This window comes from Amphiprion ocellaris, chromosome 20 (genome assembly GCF_022539595.1).
Source record: "Amphiprion ocellaris isolate individual 3 ecotype Okinawa chromosome 20, ASM2253959v1, whole genome shotgun sequence".
NCBI lineage: Eukaryota > Metazoa > Chordata > Actinopteri > Pomacentridae > Amphiprion > Amphiprion ocellaris.
This window is the reverse complement of record NC_072785.1, coordinates 3,022,315-3,040,944: the sequence shown is the minus strand read 5'-3', so window position 1 is coordinate 3,040,944 and position 18,630 is coordinate 3,022,315. Positions and strand designations below refer to the sequence as shown.

The following is an 18,630-nucleotide window of genomic DNA, read 5'->3' as shown; positions in this document are numbered from 1 at the left end:
CTAAATTGTCCGTAGATGTGAATGTGAGTGTTTGTTTGTCTCTCTGTGTAGTCCTGTGATAGACTGGTGACCTGTCCTGGCTGTAAAAAAAGACAATAAAGTTTATTTATAGAGCACCTTTCACAGCACAAAGTCACAAAGTGCTTTACAGAGAAAATCAATATAAGCCTGTAAAACAACAATAAGGGGAAATAAAAACAAAGCGACACTAGATCCAGAATAAATAGATAAATAGTCATATTAAAAGCAATAAGAACATACAGATTAGAAATCATATTCAACATGCTAGGAGCCACCATTTAAAGGCACGATCACCTTTCGTGTTTAGTTTAGCGCAGGAACTACCAGTAGACTTTTGTTAGAGGATCTAAGTGACCTGGTGGATATGTAAGGTTGGAGCAGCTCAGAAATGTATGCAGATGTCTGAGTATGTATAGCTCTGTATGTGAAAACAACAATCTTACAACGGATCCTGAACCTAATTGGGAGCCAATGAATGTGAAGTGGTTGTGACATGTGACATCTTGCAGCAGCGTTCTGAACTGATGGTAAAGGGTCTAAAAGATGAATTGTTGAGGCAGGTAAAGAGGGAATTACAACAGTTTAAACAGGATGAGATGAAAGCGTGAATTATCATTTCTAGCAGAGGCAGTGATACAGTGGACCTGGAACTTTGTCTGGATTAAGCTGTACATTATTGTTTGCCCTCCAGTCCTTAACAGCAAACAGACAATTATGCAACATTTTCAGCCTTTCTGTCTGATCAGGAGACACGCAGCATAGCAGCGGAATGAGATGTCTTCAAATTCACTTATAACCTGGCCTAATGGCTGCAGATATAAAATGAATCAAACTGGACCCAAGACGGAGCCTTCAGGAACACCACGGGACAAGGCGGTAATATCAGAGCTGTAAGGACGGAGTGATACTGAGAAACTGTCTGAAAGATAGGAGGAGAACCAGTCCAAAGCACTACCAGACACACCTACCCACTGCCTTAGCGTTTTAATCAGAATCCTGGGATGAACAGTGTCAAACGCTGCGCTTAGATCAAATAGAACCAAAACTGAGCGTTCACCTGCATCAGAAGACGTCATTATTATGTCATGAGTAATTCTAAGTAAAGCTGTTTCTGGGGAAGAAATTCATCTCAAATGTTATGTACCTTCAGGACCTCAGTGAGCTGATTGCCAACTAGTATATATAGAATTTTGGAAACAAATGACAGTTTGGACAGATGGATTAAGATTAGTTTTTTTTTTCAGAGAGTGCCCTGCATTCGCTGTAAGTCAGCTGGGATAGGCTCTAGCCCTGGGGTGCCAAACATGCGCCCGCGGGCCAAAACCGGCCCGTCAAAGGTTCCAATCTGGCCCGTGGGACGACTGTAAAGTGTAAAAATTCCAGAGAAGACATTAACTGGAGATTGTAAATTTGTAAAACTATTAATTTAAAATAATTTCTACACCATGACAAGTTGTTTTGATCATAAAGTAAAATACTAGATTGTTCTTTGTTGTTTTGTAATTTTTCATCTCATTTATGTAATATTTTGTCTTGTTTTTGTTGCTTTTTTTGTCTGACTTTTGTTGTTTGTCTCATGTTTTTGTTTTGTGTTTCCTTTTTGTCTTTCTTGTGTTTTTTGTCTTTTTTTGTCTTATTTTTGTCATTTTGTGTTTTGCTTTATTTGTTGTTTTGTGTGCCGTTTTTGTCCTTTTGTGCTTTTTTTGGTCTCACTTGGGATGTTTGTCCATTTTTTTGTCACTTTGTAACTTTTTATCAAATTTTTTGTCTGTTTTGTGTCGTTTGTCTCATTTTTTTGTCATTTTGTTTCTCACTGTTGTCATTTTGTATCTCGTTTTTGTAATATTTTGTCTTAAGTTTTGTTTTTTTGTGTTTTTTTTTGTCTGACTTTTGTTGTTTTGATCATAAAGTTTCATATCATTCAGTTCCAGATACTTACAGACTCTAAGTATTGTGTCTTCATAGACACTCTGTGATCTGGAAGTTGTAATGTGTAAATGATGGACTGAGGTATAATATTGTTGAAATTGAATTTAATTTTTTAAAGAAATTTCAGGTTGTTCATGATGTTTTGTAAAAAGATAGCTCCTTAACTGATTTTCAGAATGTACTTTTTGCCACTTAAAGGAAAGAAATGGAGTTGTAGTTATTTATAAGTTATTATGCTGTGATTTTACTGGTCCGGCCCACTTCAAATCACACTGGGCTGAATGTGGCCCCCCTGCTCTGGCCCCTCCGTGACCCTCCAGAAGATAAAGTGGAGTATACAAAATGAATGGATGGGTGTATACATCAGTATGTTTATATGAATTCATAGAGAACTCCAGTCTGTTATCCAATTTCTTCCAGTTTGAGTTGCAGTTGTTGTCAGCCACACAGAGGCAGGTTGTTACACCTGTACTCCTCCCAGCTTTCAAGTAATAATAAAGTAAACACAGCAAACAATAAAGCGAAAACACTTGAAGCACAATATGGTAGTCGATAGTTACACAATTGCAAAGCTGGATATCAATATGATTCACAATTCAAGGCACTTCCGTGTATGAAATGCCGTTTCCAGGAGTTGCTGATAGAGTTACCTGTGTATTTATGAGGCAGTAATGCTATTACATGTCGGTGATAAAACTTCAGTATCTCTACAACCTCAAGTCATTTTCCATCTGCCTGCCTTGCAGCTTACATGCTAGATTTACTAAGGGCAAGAGCAATGTGCCACCCAGAAACTGAAGGCACCAAACAGGCTCTTCAGATCGTAATAAGAAATTTGCTCTGGAGTATGATTTCAGCCAGAATCCATTCAACGCATAACACATTCACTGCTGCCTTAAGTTTATTTCAACCAGAACAAATACGTGTGGTGTTTAAAAGGCTGGTTTGCTCCATAGTCGGTTTGTAGCAGTAGCAGACTGCGGTCGTAGTGCTCAGCTCCAAGAATGCATTTGTGTAGCTACACAAAGGAGTATGTTTACATCAAGACCAATAATTTAACCATAATCTGATTAGATCGGTGCTCAGGCTACTTAAACTGTCATATAAAACCTCTTATCTGACTGCATTGATTGAGGTGAGGTCATACTCAAACAAACACAATTAACACCCTGATCTCTGCCCAGTTAAACTGCAGGATGCTTTGACCTGTCTGCCACATTTCTAAACCAAACAACATAAAACACTGTATTTGAATCTATAATGAACTGCTTTGTCCAGTGAACCAAGGTTGTTAGTGTTTATAGCGAGTAGTTGATTACTCTAAGTAATTGGGATAATGTGTGTTTTAAAAATAAACCTATTGTTGAACATGGAGTTGGTTCTTGTACAGTTCTGCCTGATCTTGCTGGACACAGATCAGTGGAGAATGACAAAAAACCCCAAATCCCAGAAATGATTCTTGAGGTATAGCGTGTGAGCACATAATGTGAGCTTGCAGTTTGTTGCCGGCTTATATGTATGTTTTGTTGTCTTGCAGGACGCATTTGTGGCCTGGAGGAGGAGGTGCGTCAGCAGCGGCAGGCTTTGTCCAAAGCTGAGACTGAGAAGAGACAGCTTCAGGACAAACTCACTGATCTGGAGAAGGTAAATCATAAAGTCTGACTGTAGATGACCAAACCTTCCTTACCATATTCTGTCTTGATTGGGTTTTATTTACTTTTTAATATTCAGGATCTTTGTAATATCTTGCCTCAAAATCCATTTTCTGCAAGTGTGAATGAAGTCACATAGTCCTAGTCATAGTCGTAATCTAAATGAAGTCAAAGGGAACTCTGAATAGACCTAATGGCCCAATCCACGTCTTGACTTAAGGTCAGCTGGTTGTCAAGTCATAAATATAGTATTTGTAATTGACTGTTTCTAGATTAACTTCTGAGACCAGATCTTGTGATTCGTTTTCCATCAGTGTAAAATGTTTTGTTTAAACGTTCTGGGGTGTGCTGTGCTGTCTTTGTGGTGTTATTTGGGACTGTCAGAGCATCACAACAGAGGACCGATAAACAATTACTGAAGACACTTGAAACCCCTACTCTTTAGATGGATCCTAGAAGGCACAAGACATAAATTACAGATCACTTTGCAAACTTAAGGGTGCCGTCTTCATGGACCTACAGTCAGTGATTTGTTAATGTTAATTTCTTTCATTGAACTTTGAAAATATATTTAAGTAGAAGGGTTGCTAAACCGTTCCATACCTGATGTGCTTGCTATAGCTGATTGATCCATTCCATCCTATTTGTTGTGCTTTATTTCTGCTACATTCCATTTGGTAGAGTTACAGGTGAGAACAGTGTTTACTGGCTCATCGTCACAGGGCTGTTGTTTGTTTTTCAGTTTTTATTGTTTTGATTTGGCGGAGGTAAAAATGTCAAATTTGTCCAGCCTGGTGATGAAGACAACGAGACTTGTTGTATTTTAGAATTCTCCCAGGTGTCTCTTACTGAAGGTTGTTCATTTTGGCCTGACTGTTGCAAAGCTCTTACTGCCTAACATGGATCATTGAAGAGTTAGACGGTAAGTTTTAAAGATAATATGTATATACAATGTAAGATCATTAAATTTGGTTTAATCGCCTTGAAGGACAGACTTGGATTTTTGTGTGTTTGCTTTTCAGGCACCTCTGCATGATTAAGTCAAATGGATACAAACTTTCAGAAAATTCAGAGTCTCCATATCAAAATTACAACATCAGTTACAACAAGAACCCTATTTTTAAGCTGTAATCTCACTTTTAAGAAGTTAAATAATAGCTGAAACAGATTTATATTTGCTAACGCTGCTGTCCAAAGTCAGACAGCTGAAAAAACATGTTCAAACTGACTGAAAAAAAACGGATTTCTTTAACTTCCCATATTGTCTAGCCCCGTTTTACTGTTCTTCTCACACTCTGATCACCTTGGTAAGAAGGCTTAATAGCTCTTACATGTTATTTAATCAATGTAAATGCACTAAACATGAACCAGAAACACTCTTTACAAAAGTAGAAAGTCTTCAGAAACTCCTCAAATCCAAACTATCAGAAGATCCAGGATGGTTGCGTGAGGATCACTTTTCGAAAGCTTTTCATATTGGAAACATAGGATTTTTTTCAAAGAATATTTACAAGGAGATGCTTTAGATGATCGATATATCTATATCTATATATTATGACATGCCGTTTAGGAAATTATATATATAATCTAGAGTTCTGAATATATGGAATGAAACTTAATGTCGTCATTTTTCATTCCATATATTCAGTCTGTCTGTCTGTCTAAATAGATTTTTATTCTTGGCTATTTTTTGCTCTTCTTGTCACAGCATCTATCACAACATTGTGCTGTTGTTTTGTGTGTGTACAGGAGAAGAGCAACAAGGAGATTGATTTGACCTACAAGCTGAAGGTGCTGCAGCAGGAGCTGGAACAGGAGGGGGCGTCTCATAAGGCCACCAGGGCTCTGCTGGCTGACAAGAGCAAGATCAAAGTAACCATCGAGGGTGCCAAGTCAGAGTCCATGAAGGGTAATGACACCGACCTTTTGTTTCCAGTGAAGCTGTTCCCTCACAGTCTGTTCTCTGCAGTTTGTACCAGAGAGGCGGTTCATTCAACAGCTGAACTTGGTGAAATCATTCAATGCAGAACGCTGACTCAGTACTTTGCCATGTTTTGTACACATTACAGCTTGAATTACACTGTTGATTATTAGAACTTACTAATATAACTAATATAACTGTATAACCCATGTGCAGAGATGGAGCAGAAGCTGGCGGAGGAGCGAGCAGCCAAACTGCGACTGGAGAACAGAATACTGGAGCTGGAGAAACACAGCAGCATGATGGACTGTGACTATAAACAGGCCTTACAGAAACTAGATGAGCTGCGCAGACATAAGGAACGCCTCACAGAGGAGGTGAGTGTTTATAATCTGTGCAGCAGGCCGGTGAAGTGTGTGTTTAGATATTAAAGGCCACCTACAGAAACAAATCCTGCAGTTTATGTGATGATGTGCCAGCTCTACACTGTAGAATAATAATTGTAATTCAGTCCCAGTTTACTAAACAGGAAATACAGACAAAAGTAAATTCAAAGACTCTATCAGTCTAGGAACCTATTCCAGTGCAACCTGGATGGAGCCCTCTAGTCGGCCTCAATCTGTATTTCTTCAACTCTTTCAGGTGAAGAACCTGACCCTGAAGATTGAGCAGGAGACCCAGAAGCGTAGCCTGACTCAGAACGACCTGAAGGCCCAGAACCAGCAGCTCAACGTCCTGAGAACCTCCGAGAAACAGCTTAAGCAGGAAACCAATCACCTGCTAGACATCAGACGCAGCCTGGAGAAGCAGAACCAAGAGCTGCGCAAGTCAGTTTACATTTTATTTCATGCTTTTAGAACTTTTAGCACTGAGATGATGGATACCTGATTTATTTATTTTTGTCATTTACAGAGAGAGACAGGAAACCGATGGACAAATGAAGGAATTACAAGACCAGTTAGAGGCCGAACAGTATTTCTCAGTGAGTCTGTGTTCTGCTCTGTAAAATGACTAAGTGCATCGCATTGTGGTTTTGTATCTTGCTCAGTGTGTAGGCTTTAGTATACAATCAGAACTACATTTATTTTCCAGTAGCTAATGCAGGTTGTTGTGTGTATTAAATTACTGCATCCATTAGTTAATGTGCTTTTGTAATAATCTAATCATTACACAATGCAGTTCAAGGTAGTGAAACCTCAATGTATGTTTTCATTGAACATAACTTCATTTTAGTAGCTAATATGTACACACTCTACACATCCATTATTACTCAGGTGAAATAGTGTTTGCCTTTGAGAATTTTTTTTTACTTTTCTGGTCTTCCCACTGGAAATTGCCTTTATACACCTCATTAATCCAGCAAAGATTTCTATATGGGAATGTATCGGCTGAGAGGCTGTATTTAACCTGCTGCTTCTCTTCCAGACTCTCTATAAGACCCAGGTCCGTGAACTGAAGGAGGAATGTGAGGAGAGGAACAAACTCTACAAAGATGTGCAGCAGTCTCTGCAGGAGCTGCAGGAGGAGAGGTGAGCTGTTTGAAAACACAATGGAAAATAAATGCCAATTTACCGTTTCCCCAGAACTGATTTTGACTTTGAAAGCAGACAGCAGACATGAACTCGATTCTGTTCATGCTTCAGTGGGTAAACATCATTGCTCCTCATGCTCCTGTGGATGTTTCTGAAAGGGTGGCGGTGACTTTTTACAGGATAATGACATAGTAACGTTGCAGTTGTTATTCTGTTAATAACACCGTGTCAATGTGATTATTCCTGATTTGTGAAGAGCAGAGTAGACGGACACAGCACAGGATTTCTGGGGAATTTAGGACTGTTTGGGGCACCATCAATTAAATACGTGTACATGCATAATTACTGATATAATAGCTTTTGAAACCCAACCACATCACAGACCAATTAAGGCATAGGGGTTCTGAGTGAAACATTTGTACATTTGAATTTATCGCTGTCATTCAGTCTTTGATTTATTATTTTTTCTACTTTCTTTCAGGGACTCTTTGGCAGCACAGCTGGAGATCACCCTGACGAAGGCTGACTCAGAGCAGCTGGCACGTTCCATCGCTGAGGAGCAGTACTCAGACCTGGAGAAGGAGAAGATAATGAAGGAGCTGGAACTGAAGGAGATGATGGCTCGCCATCGCCAAGAGCTGGCCGAGAAGGACATCACCATCAGTTCGGTGAGCTGCAGTAACGGCTGTTCCCCGACCTTTCCAGTTAATATGTTAAATGTAGATGATAGATTTGCTTTGTTGGTGGTTTCAGCAACTGTTTCCGGCATGTTGATGAGTGAAACGGCACCTTACAACATGATGCACAACAACAAAGTGTAAATCCAGCACATTTTAAGTGCTGAAATCAGAGCAAAATGACTTCAGGTTGGAGAGTGGCAGACTGCTTCGGTAGTGAACACTATTATCAATAACAGTGGCGATATTTTGTGCTCCATGCAGCTGGAAGAAGCCAACAGAACCCTGACCAGCGACGTCGCCAACCTGGCCAATGAGAAGGAGGAGCTGAACAACAAACTGAAGGAGGCAGCAGAAGGTAATTAAAATGTTTCAAATCCAAGCTAAATCTTTCAATTACGTTTTTGAACCAAAGTCAAGCCTTTTCTTAACCGTAACGAACTTCAAAAAGCCGTTCACGCTTCTATCAGCTCGAGACCGGACTACTGCAGTGCACTTTATATTGGCGTCTCCCAGGCATCTATCAGCCGCCTGCAACTCGTTCAAAATGCTGCAGACGGCATGCGTCATTTATCAAACACCAGACGTGAGCACATCACCCCAGTCCTTTATACTCTCCGCTGGCTTCCAGTCCAGAATACTTTTTAAAATTTTAATGTTTGTTTTTAAAGCTCTTATCAGTCTTGCCTCACCTTATTTATCCAAGCTTTTAATTTTACGGGACCAAAAAAGAGCTCTGAGGTCGTCTGATTGGTGGCTGCTTGAAGTACTCAGGTCTAAATACCAACACTGGGGTGACTGGGTGTTCTCTGTAGCACCATCACTGACCTGGGTCTGTTTAAATCAAAACCTTCATGTTTAAAATGGCTTTTCATACGTAGCGGCATGGTGACATTTTATTACTTTTATTTCTTTTACATGTGTATCTTAGTGCTGTTTTGTTGCTGTTTGTTTTGACTGTTTTATTGTATATTTTACTGCTGTCTGTTTTAAGTTACTATGTTGTTTTTAAGTTTTTCTCTTGTCTTTCACTGTGAAGCACTTTGCTCACCCTTTGGGCTGTTGTAAAGGGCTATAGAAATAAACTTTGATTGAATGATTGGTTGATCTTGTTGTCATGGTTTTGTTATTCATTGTTGATGTGTCTTTTTTTTCTTTTCTAGATTCAGATAAGTCGAAGGACTGGGAGCAGCAGTTCAACCAGATGAAGCAGGCATTTGAGAAGCAGCTGCAGTCAGAGAGGACGCTGAAAACTCAGGTTGGTGTTATTAAAGCCATAACTGTGTTCCAGACCTGATCATACCATTTAGGAGCTACATTTGATGTTTCTCCTATCACGTCGTTTAAGTTTTCATTAATTATGTCTATCCACAGGCTGTCAATAAGCTGGAGGAGATCTGTATGAAAAAGCCGGAAGTACGTGGTGGCGGTGGTGGTGGCAGTCGCCGTGGTAATGACACAGACATGCGGCGGAAGGAGAAGGAGAACAGGAAGCTGCAGCTGGAGCTCAGGTCGGAGAAGGAGAAGCTCAACAGCAGCATTATCAAATACCAGAGAGAGATCAACGAAATGCAGGCAGTAAGTGAAAAGTCAACTTAAACAGTGAAATAGACCCGACATTTAGATTTCCTTTCATCTGGGTCATTATGTCCCCTGCTGAGAGAAAGGAATGTGTTTCAGTATCGTCTTTTCTCTGTAATGTTCCCTTGTCTTGTTTTAGCAATTGGCAGATGAGAGTCAGATGCGTATCGAGCTGCAGATGGCTCTGGACAGTAAGGACAGCGACATAGAGCAGCTGAGAAATCTCTTGCAATCGCTCAGTGTTCAGTCGATGGACTCTGCCAGCATCAGCAGCGGGCCGGAGTTTGATGCTGACGATGCATACACAGGTAAGAGCTCAGCCACTGGAAATACAGCTATTAATACTATTTATAATTACTAAGAGATTTGGCTGAGTTTAGAAATACTTTTCAGTATTTAATACAAGGGGTCCTCGGTTTACGACGTCCTCGACCTACGGCGTTTCGTCGTTGCGTGAAACAGGTTACGTGGAACTAGCTGGCAAGCGGAGCGGATGAATACGTCGTCATGTGGCGCTATAAGACGGCTTTGTTTACATTCTCCAGTTGTATGCTACCTTGGATTGTGCTACATTCACGAACTTTTTGCCCTTCATTGTGGCTCCCAAGCATAAGTCAGATTCATCTGATGGCAGTGCTTTGAAGAAAAGGAAAGCCATCTCCATGTGTGCTGTCTTCACTGCAACGTAGAAGCTGCAGCTGTCCAACTAGTTAAACTTGTGCTTGCTAAATGAATTGTGAGTCACATCATAGAATGAGAAATGCAACAAAAACAGAATTAAACAACATAAATACATGTAAATAAATCCTTTTAACTTAACCAGTCAGTCCAAAAATGAAGTTAATTACTTATGACGTTGCCTCTGTGGCGTTTACAAAGTAGAGCGCCGTGGATCCACAAAAGCACGTACATGTGTAAAGCTAAACATCAAAAAATAGTGGGCAGGAAGTGACAACTGTCAAAACTTCAAAATAAAGGCTTTTTCAAAATAAACGTACATTGACAATTCTGCCTGAAGGACAACACACCATTGAAGTGAAATTAGATTTAACAAAACACTTGGAACAGGACAAAACTCCAACGAACATCGGCTTTATTAGATAAAGTTGTAAAAACAATGGAACATGTTCTGTTATCTTCTTGTAAAATGACTCATACATGCATGAAAGTTGTTGGTATTCATGACTTTTGTAAGAACTGATCAATATCGTGATGCACATAACAGCTTTATTTACATTTTTGCCGACGTTCCGACTTATGGCAAAAATCGACTTACATCAGTCTGTAGGAACGGAACTCTGATGTAAGTCGAGGACCCCTGTAGCCCTATTTCTTTAGCAAAGCATGCCAATTATTTCCACTGTGGATAGACACTCCACCTTCCCCTGTCCTGGTGGCCTCCTCTCACATTCAGTTATGCTGTATTGACAATTAGGATCTCCTTGTCTATATCTATGTTCAGCAGCTGCTTAATTTTAACAAGAACAGTTTCTCCACCCTTTCTTTTGCAATGCAACCATAATCCTGGGTACATGTTTGTATATTATATATGTATTTTGGATATGTGACATTTATTAGTTTAGTTTAAACACTTCCATGCTGTTATCAGTATGTATCAAACATCTGTTACACGTTACACAGCAGTGATGAGAATAAATATTTAGTTTACTGCTGCGATGTGAAAATCAAGCAGCCATTATTTTCAGAAAAGTGCACTGACGGTATCTGCCCCCCTCTGCTTTTGTTTGGAATCCAACCTGCATTTATCCTAACTCTCTGTGTTTCTCCCACTCAGAAACAAGGCTGGAGGGTTGGCTCTCTCTCCCCGTCAGAAACAACACAAAGAAGTTTGGATGGGAGAAAAAAGTATGAATAAATCCATGAATATGCTTTAATGATGTGAAACTGTGTCTCGCTGATTTTCTTACATTATCTGCCCTGTTCTGTAGTATGTTGTAGTGAGCAGCAAGAAGATTCTCTTCTACAAGAGCGAGCAAGACAAGGAGCAGTCCATTCCCTACATGGTGCTGGATATAGAGTGAGTACGACGTCTGACAGATCCTCAGCTGAAGACAGCTCAGTTTTAGTTCATGAGGTTATTTATTTCAGGATGATTTGCTGTTGTGTTGAGATGCATTAAGTCACTTTTCATATGGTTTAATGAGGAGCCTTGACACTTCTTTTCATCACACAGAAAAATCTTCCATGTGAGGCCTGTCACTCAAACAGATGTGTACCGAGCTGACGCCAAAGAGATTCCCAGGATATTCCAGGTCTGCTTTCACATTTTTATTGTTGAACTTCCAAATTAGACCTTCTGGATGGCATGAATTAGAGCCTGAAAACATCCAATATTTATATATCAGCCAATATTCATAATGACAGCATATATACAAATATATATACTAGCGGTGGGGCGTAATTTAAAAAAATTAATCTAATTAATTGCAGGGGTTGTAATTAATTAATTGTGATTAATCACAATCCGCAAAGTTTTTCAATTCAAATAAATTTTGGTTGATGACTGAATGGATAAATAGACATACGTGAAATTAAACAACAAAACATGTTTGTTTCATTTCTATTTATCTGCATTTTTCATCTGTCTACTACATTCACAGATTACTACAGATTAGTACAATTATAGTGATTATATTCAACATTTTACGACTTTTAGTAAACTCAAGCACTTTCAATGTGTTGTAAAGTGTGGGATGGCTACACCGTTAGCTGGTACCAGGACTGCCATAGCAAATGTATGGGGCATCGCCCTGAAGCTCATTTGCATAAAGTAGTTTAATTTATGCTAATGCGGTGCAGAAAACGGATGTTCGACACATTGCAAAACTTTCGTTAAACGTCTAAACCAGCCGTCGTTGAACTAAAACCAGGACAGATTCAGCAGATTATTTCTCACCACAAATGCTCTCAGAAATACTTTTTGCTGAACAGTTTTCCTAATAAAAGAGAAAGTTTGTGACTGAGCCGCCATGTTGGTCCGACGCTTCTGTGCTGACATCACTCAGTGCGTCCTGTGCATCTTCTTCAGTAAGACTTTAGGTTCATTAGCGCCACCTACTGGGCTGGAATGTGCATCAGTGTTACCGGTGGGACAGAAATTAGGGAACTAAGAAATCTGCAATTAAATCCATTATTTTTTGTAACGCGTTATTTTGTCTTTAATTAATTAATTGTAATTAATGCGTTAAAGTCCCAGCCCTAATATATGCAGATTTTAGAGTAATATTCAAGAAGGAAAATGATGGAGTCATTGTTTATTACATTTCCAGCTGTGTATATCACAACCTAGTATCTTTTTGAAAATCCTGCATCCTCATCCTCTGTTTGCTCTCCAGATTCTTTATGCCAATGAAGGCGAAAGCAAAAAAGAGCCAGTGTTTCCTGTGGAGCCGCTGGCCATCGGAGAGAAGTCCAGCTACATCTGCCACAAAGGCCACGAGTTCATCCCCACGCTCTACCACTTCCCCACCAACTGTGAGGCGTGCACCAAACCACTGTGGAACATGTTCAAGCCACCGCCTGCTCTGGAGTGCCGGCGCTGCCACATCAAGTGCCACAAGGACCACATGGACAAGAAGGAGGAGATCATCGCCCCCTGCAAAGGTAGGACACTTTAGTGCATCGTTTTACCAAGGGATTCATCTGTCAACTAAAACATGAATGTCATTTAATACTAAAGTGCAGCTCTTGAAGATTTAAAACTGACATTTTTTTCTAAATAAAACATGAAAAAATGACAGAAAATGTCCCTTCCCTTCTACCACCAGTGAACTACGACGTGTCTACAGCCAAGAACTTGCTGCTGCTGGCCCTGTCCCAGGAGGAGCAGCAGAAGTGGGTGAGCCGACTGGTCAAGAAGATCCCAAAGAAGCCTCCACCACCAGAGCACTTTGCACGCTCCTCGCCAAGGGCCTCCATGAAGGTTCAGCCCAGCCAGTCCATGAGGAGGCCCAGCCGACAGCTTCCCACCAGCAAGAGCAGGTAGCAGAGCAAAACAGCCTCTATTCTTCAGTAATTGAAACTAAAAGGTTACGCGGTGTTCCAATTTGTGCTAAATGCTACTTAGTTCAATTAAAAGTTACACAGGAGGTCCCCAATGAGGCAAAGAAAAGGTTGTGAGTTTTGTTACACAATAAAGAGAGAGAAAACTTTCTAAATGCACCATCTGCATACAGAGTAGAAATAGTAACTGAAGGCAAACTAAACACATTACATGATCTATGCATTTTACTCCACTAGTCGGCTCTTAACAGCTCTAAAACTGATTTGATGTGTACTACATCCTGGGAATCTGTGTAAGACCCACTAGAGCTCAACAATTTTACAAAAACATACAGTCACCATATCATGGTTCACTTTTCACGGTCTCACTCTGTCGCGGATTTTTAAATTTTACATATCTAATTTTGTATTGTGGATTTTTAAAATTTACATATCTAATTTTGTATCGTAGATTTTTAAATTTTACATATCTAATTTTGTATCGTGGATTTTTAAATTTTACATATCTAATTTTGTATCGCGGATTTTTCACCACATCGCAGGATTTTGCGGTATATAGGTATTTTCATGTATTCATTATTGCGGCCAGCTGCATTGAAGAACGATGCTGGAGGAAAGGCATCTACCTTTAATGTACTCTGCAACTAGCAGATGCTTTTATTTTGACACACAGAGACCAGCACTACAGAAATTGTGGCAGGAAGTGATCAAAACACTTCACACTCACGGTCCTGACTGCATAACACTAAACCAAGCTAACTAGGCTGACTAAACCACAAAAAACACAATAAAACAGAAACACTAATAACACTGGAACACTAATTTAAACCACAATAATGACATTTAAACCCCCAACACCCCAAACTCCCATGGTGCTTTGCAGCATCCAAGTTCAGTCATAGCGACCGGCTCTTCAATCCCTACATTATTTTAATTATTTTTACGGTAAAATAAGCATTTTCTAGCCTAAAAAATTGACAACATTATAAATCAAAATAATTAAAACATATTAAAAGGATATTAAGTCTAAATAAAATGCATAGTGTACAGCGCTGGGCTCTGATTGGCTCAGCGATCGTAGCATCTGTCTCCTCTGTCTCCCGTCTATAGCAGCATCTGGCCTCCACTTCACACTGATGTCTGACTGCTGCTCTTAGTGTTGCTCTGTGGTGGCTTGTAAGGTTTCTAAGAGTGTTTGGAGGGTTTGTAAAGCCTTAAATTATATATAAATAATAAAATAAATATGGTTGCTACCTCTGGAAGCTACCCCCCATGATAGACCAGGGACCACTGTATTTGTGGTTTTTCTAACAGATATTGCAACTGGATTTGTAACATATGTTGTTTAAAAGTCAAGCCTCAGTTCATTCGTTACTGTTTAGCAGTTTTCCAAAGTGTGACTGTCACACAACAAGAACTATGTAAAACTCCACATTTTAAGCCTCAGTCAGACGCATTGTCACGTTCCATTCACAGTCAAACTAACATGTTCCCTTCTCTCTGTAACATATGGACTGTAGCTGATGAGTGTCAGTAGTGGCACCACTGTGCTTCACTTATAACGGTACGTTGTCAGAGATTTTAACTTGGTCAGAAAACTACAGCTATTGCAATTTGGATACATCTCTATTAACTGTTCACCCCCCAAAAGAGACTTTATTTTAAGAACCAGTTTGTGTGTGCAGTTCTTGTTACACAACCATCCAAATTAATCTCCCCTTTCAGATTGGAGGACTTCGGTCTTCAGGACTGGCACTGGGCGCTGGATGATATCGATGATGATTGTTCCTCTATACATTTCTGATGACCACAGATGGTAACACTGTGTGTGCTGTGCAGTGCCTACCATGAAAAACGTTAGACCCATGATCTTGTTTAGGTGGTGATAACTATATAAATCTGGATTTAGGGAAACTCCTCCTATCATGTCCAGCATTTGATCTAAACACCCTTTAACATGTCTGACCTGTTGTGACTTTGCATCCTCTGACCTCAGCCCTCGCAGGTCAAACGGTTTCAAAATGAAGCGAGAAGAATCCAGCAGTTCCTGGTATAAATGACGGCTGCTCTTGTTTTTCCTTTGCCCAGATGTTTACCGGCAAACAACTCAATTCCTGAATGTGTGTATGTTTGTTGTCACTCTGAGGTGGTGGCAGACTCCTGGTGAAAACACACTGGATGATGGGCTTAGTGCACGTACCACTTAGGACAGGGGTGTCCAACATGCGGCCCGCGGGCCAAAACCGGCCCTCCAGAAGGTCCAATCCGGCCCTCAAAGAGTAAAAACTACAGGGAAGACATTAACTGTAAAACTATAAATTTAAAATAATTTTTAGACCTCAACAAGTTGTTTTGATCATAAAGTAAAATACTAGATTGCTTATTGTTCTTTTGTCACTTTGTGTCTCTTTTTTGTAATATTTTGTCTTGTCTTATTTTTTGTCTTTTTTTGTCATTTGTCTCACGTTTTTGAGGTTTTGTTTCTCACTTTTGTCATTTTTCGTCTAATTTTTGTCGTTTCTCCATTTTTTTGTTGCTTTCTAACTTTTTTGTCTAATTTTTTCTCTTTTTTCTTTGTTCGTGTCGTTTGTCTAATTTTTTGTCATTTTGTTTCTAGCTTTTGTCATTTTTTGTCTAATTTTTGTCTTTTCTCCGTTTTTTTTGTTGCTTTCTAACTTTTTTGGTAGTTTTTTTGTCTCTTGTTTGTGTTGTTTTGTGTCGTTCCTCTCATTTTTTGCCGTTTTGTGTCTCGTTATTTAAACTATTTCATCTTATTTTTGTTGTCTTTTGTCTTTTTTGTTGTTTGTTTCTCAGTTTTGTTGTTTTGTGTTTCCTGTTTGTCTCGCTTGTGTTTAATTTTTTGTCATTTAATTTCTTGCTTTTGTCATTTTTTGTCTCGTTTGTGTTGTTTGTCCATTTTTTTTGTGACTTTCTAACCTTTTTGTCTTATTCTTTGTTGTGTTTTGTGTCTTTTGTCCCATTTTTGGTTGTGTTTTGTCTGACTTTTGTCGTTTTGACCATATAGTAAAATTTTCATTCAGATCCAGACAGCTGTGACTAAATGTTGTGTTCCTTTGTCGACACTGATCTGGAAGTTGTAATGTGGAAATAATAAACTGAGGCTGAATGTTGTTGAAAATGAACTTATTTTTCCTAAGAAATTTCAGGTTGTTCATAATGTTTTGTAAAAAGATAATTCCTTCAGTGTGAACTTTTTTAGAACATGCTTTTTTACACTAAAACAAAGTAAAAATTTGGAGTTGTGGTTATTTATAGGTTATTACGCTGTGATTTTACTGGTCCGGTCTACTTGAGATCAGATTGGGCTGAATGTGGAACCTGAACTAAGATGAGTTTGACACCCCTGACTTAGGAGGTCTAGTCTGGTAATACTGGGATCACTTTATATGGATATTCTAATAGACTTAGTGGCACAATATTGAACTAAGCTTTGAGTATATTAAGTTTATTTGTCCATTTTTGTGCAATAAATTGAATGTAGGTAACACAGAAAAAGAATAGTTTGTGAGGAGATGTGATTCTTTCATTCTGTTCCTCCTTGGTTTGGTGATTGTTAAACAAGATGCGTTCACTTTGAATCATAAGAGATGTCATTAAATATGAGCTGAGTTTAACCCTGCGTCTGTTTTTCTCCCTCCAGTTAACCTTGCTCTGGAGTGTGGAGCCTCTCTAAGGTGGTGGGGGGTGTTTCCTCACAAATCTAAGACTCTACAAAGCTCCGTTTGCAGATCAGCACACTGAACTCCACATCACTTCTCCACCACCGGCCACCCTGTCCTGCTTCAGCCTGTGAGAGTTACCAAGTCCATTTTCTCTTTTGTTCAACGTGATTCCAGCCGCTTCCATCTGTCAGGCTCACCTCGACACCTGTGATGGTTTTAAACGAGCTGGGTAGCTTGTAAACACATTAGCTGAAGTGTTCTCTTGATTGTGTCTCTGGGTGGCTGGAGGAGCTCGTTGATTGCCCACAGAACAGAGGAGAGCTCTTAGAAGCCTGACCACGGCCGGCAGGAAGGAGATACACTTACCTCAACCATTCAATTCAAACAATCACCGGGACACAGCGTCTGATTGAAGGACCCGACAGGAAAAATCGTCCTCACCACCTTTGGGGATTCTTGTGGCCAAAAAATGAAAAGACATTCTTGTGTTTAATGATTCTGAACGATATGAAGGGTTTAATGGGGAACACTACACTCAGAAGACAGTCAGTTGTGTTTGTTGTTGGGTTGTTTGTCCCGGATAGTGTCTGTACTTTCTATAACAGAATGATTGTAGCTTCTTGCTTTCCACAGATCTGCTTCCAGCTGCCTGTCCACAGAGTCAAAGAAGCTCCAATGAGGTGCTTGAGCAAACCAGTTTTGTTGATAAGGTGGGGATGGGATGTCAGGCTGGTCATGCATTTGAGCAAATCATTCCTTGAGTGCGCTTATTCAGATTAGTGACTGAGGCATGCGCTGAACCACCGGTGTGCCGCTGTGTGACTACAGTTCTTAGTGAACACACGGCCAGACATGAGATCCTCACAATCCCATATCTCACAAACCTGCACTGTCATTTCTGAGGGTTAATGTTTACTGAATTCAAGGGGTGCACCGTTAATGCTTTTCTGATCCGAGCTCGGCTCCTTTTGTTTTGAATGTACATCTGGGCTTTCCCAGAGACGACACACAGGCATTGTATCACATGGATCCAAATATACTTGACTGAAGCCCCCTTTCAGCACCAACTACTCTGCATGCGTTTGCTTTTTCAGGCCCTGCACTCGAGTGCTGCCACCCACAGGCCTCCACCTACTAGCAAATGTTGTTTTTTGGTCAGTAGTGACAATGAAAGCGAGGGGAAGTTAACCAGTAAGAAGCAGAAACAATGAAGGTATGCAATCATATCCTGATCCCATGAGTTCAAATACTGAGCAGCACTATTCCATTGAAAGTTTTCTAAAAGTGTTTGTCCTGATATTTTTGTATTAAAAGTAACCAAACTCTGAGTTTGGACACGTTGTTGTGTGTATGTGGCTTATATAGCAGATGGAGAGTAAACTATGTGAGTGTGTGTGTGTGTACCGAGTGCTCTCCTTTAACCAAGAAGCATGTTTTATACATATAAATATACACAGTATATATTTTACATGCCATACAGTGCACATTATATTATTTATACAGCCTTGTCCACTTTGTATTTAAGGGCTCTACATCCAGATTGCATGTTTGCTACCAAACAGCTCTATAATAATAACCACTTCAACAATAAAGACATGGATGTGCCTTTTG

General features: G+C 39.8%; 1 protein-coding gene across 1 annotated transcript in view; it reads left to right on the top strand.

Annotated features, from left to right (window-relative positions):
• rock2a (rho-associated, coiled-coil containing protein kinase 2a) overlaps nt 1-18,624 on the top strand; it is a 54,363-nt gene extending 35,739 nt beyond the window's left edge. The window contains exons 16-32 of the mRNA XM_023270623.3: nt 3,488-3,594; nt 5,352-5,511; nt 5,740-5,900; nt 6,166-6,350; nt 6,436-6,505; nt 6,949-7,052; nt 7,537-7,723; nt 7,997-8,090; nt 8,896-8,990; nt 9,107-9,310; nt 9,453-9,621; nt 11,109-11,179; nt 11,263-11,351; nt 11,508-11,586; nt 12,670-12,937; nt 13,102-13,315; nt 16,998-18,624. Of these exons, the coding sequence (XP_023126391.1) occupies nt 3,488-3,594; nt 5,352-5,511; nt 5,740-5,900; nt 6,166-6,350; nt 6,436-6,505; nt 6,949-7,052; nt 7,537-7,723; nt 7,997-8,090; nt 8,896-8,990; nt 9,107-9,310; nt 9,453-9,621; nt 11,109-11,179; nt 11,263-11,351; nt 11,508-11,586; nt 12,670-12,937; nt 13,102-13,315; nt 16,998-17,001 (2,261 nt within the window). The 3' untranslated portion in view covers nt 17,002-18,624. The remainder of the gene's footprint in view (nt 1-3,487; nt 3,595-5,351; nt 5,512-5,739; nt 5,901-6,165; nt 6,351-6,435; nt 6,506-6,948; nt 7,053-7,536; nt 7,724-7,996; nt 8,091-8,895; nt 8,991-9,106; nt 9,311-9,452; nt 9,622-11,108; nt 11,180-11,262; nt 11,352-11,507; nt 11,587-12,669; nt 12,938-13,101; nt 13,316-16,997) is intronic.
• The last annotated feature ends 6 nt before the right edge of the window (nt 18,625-18,630 follow it).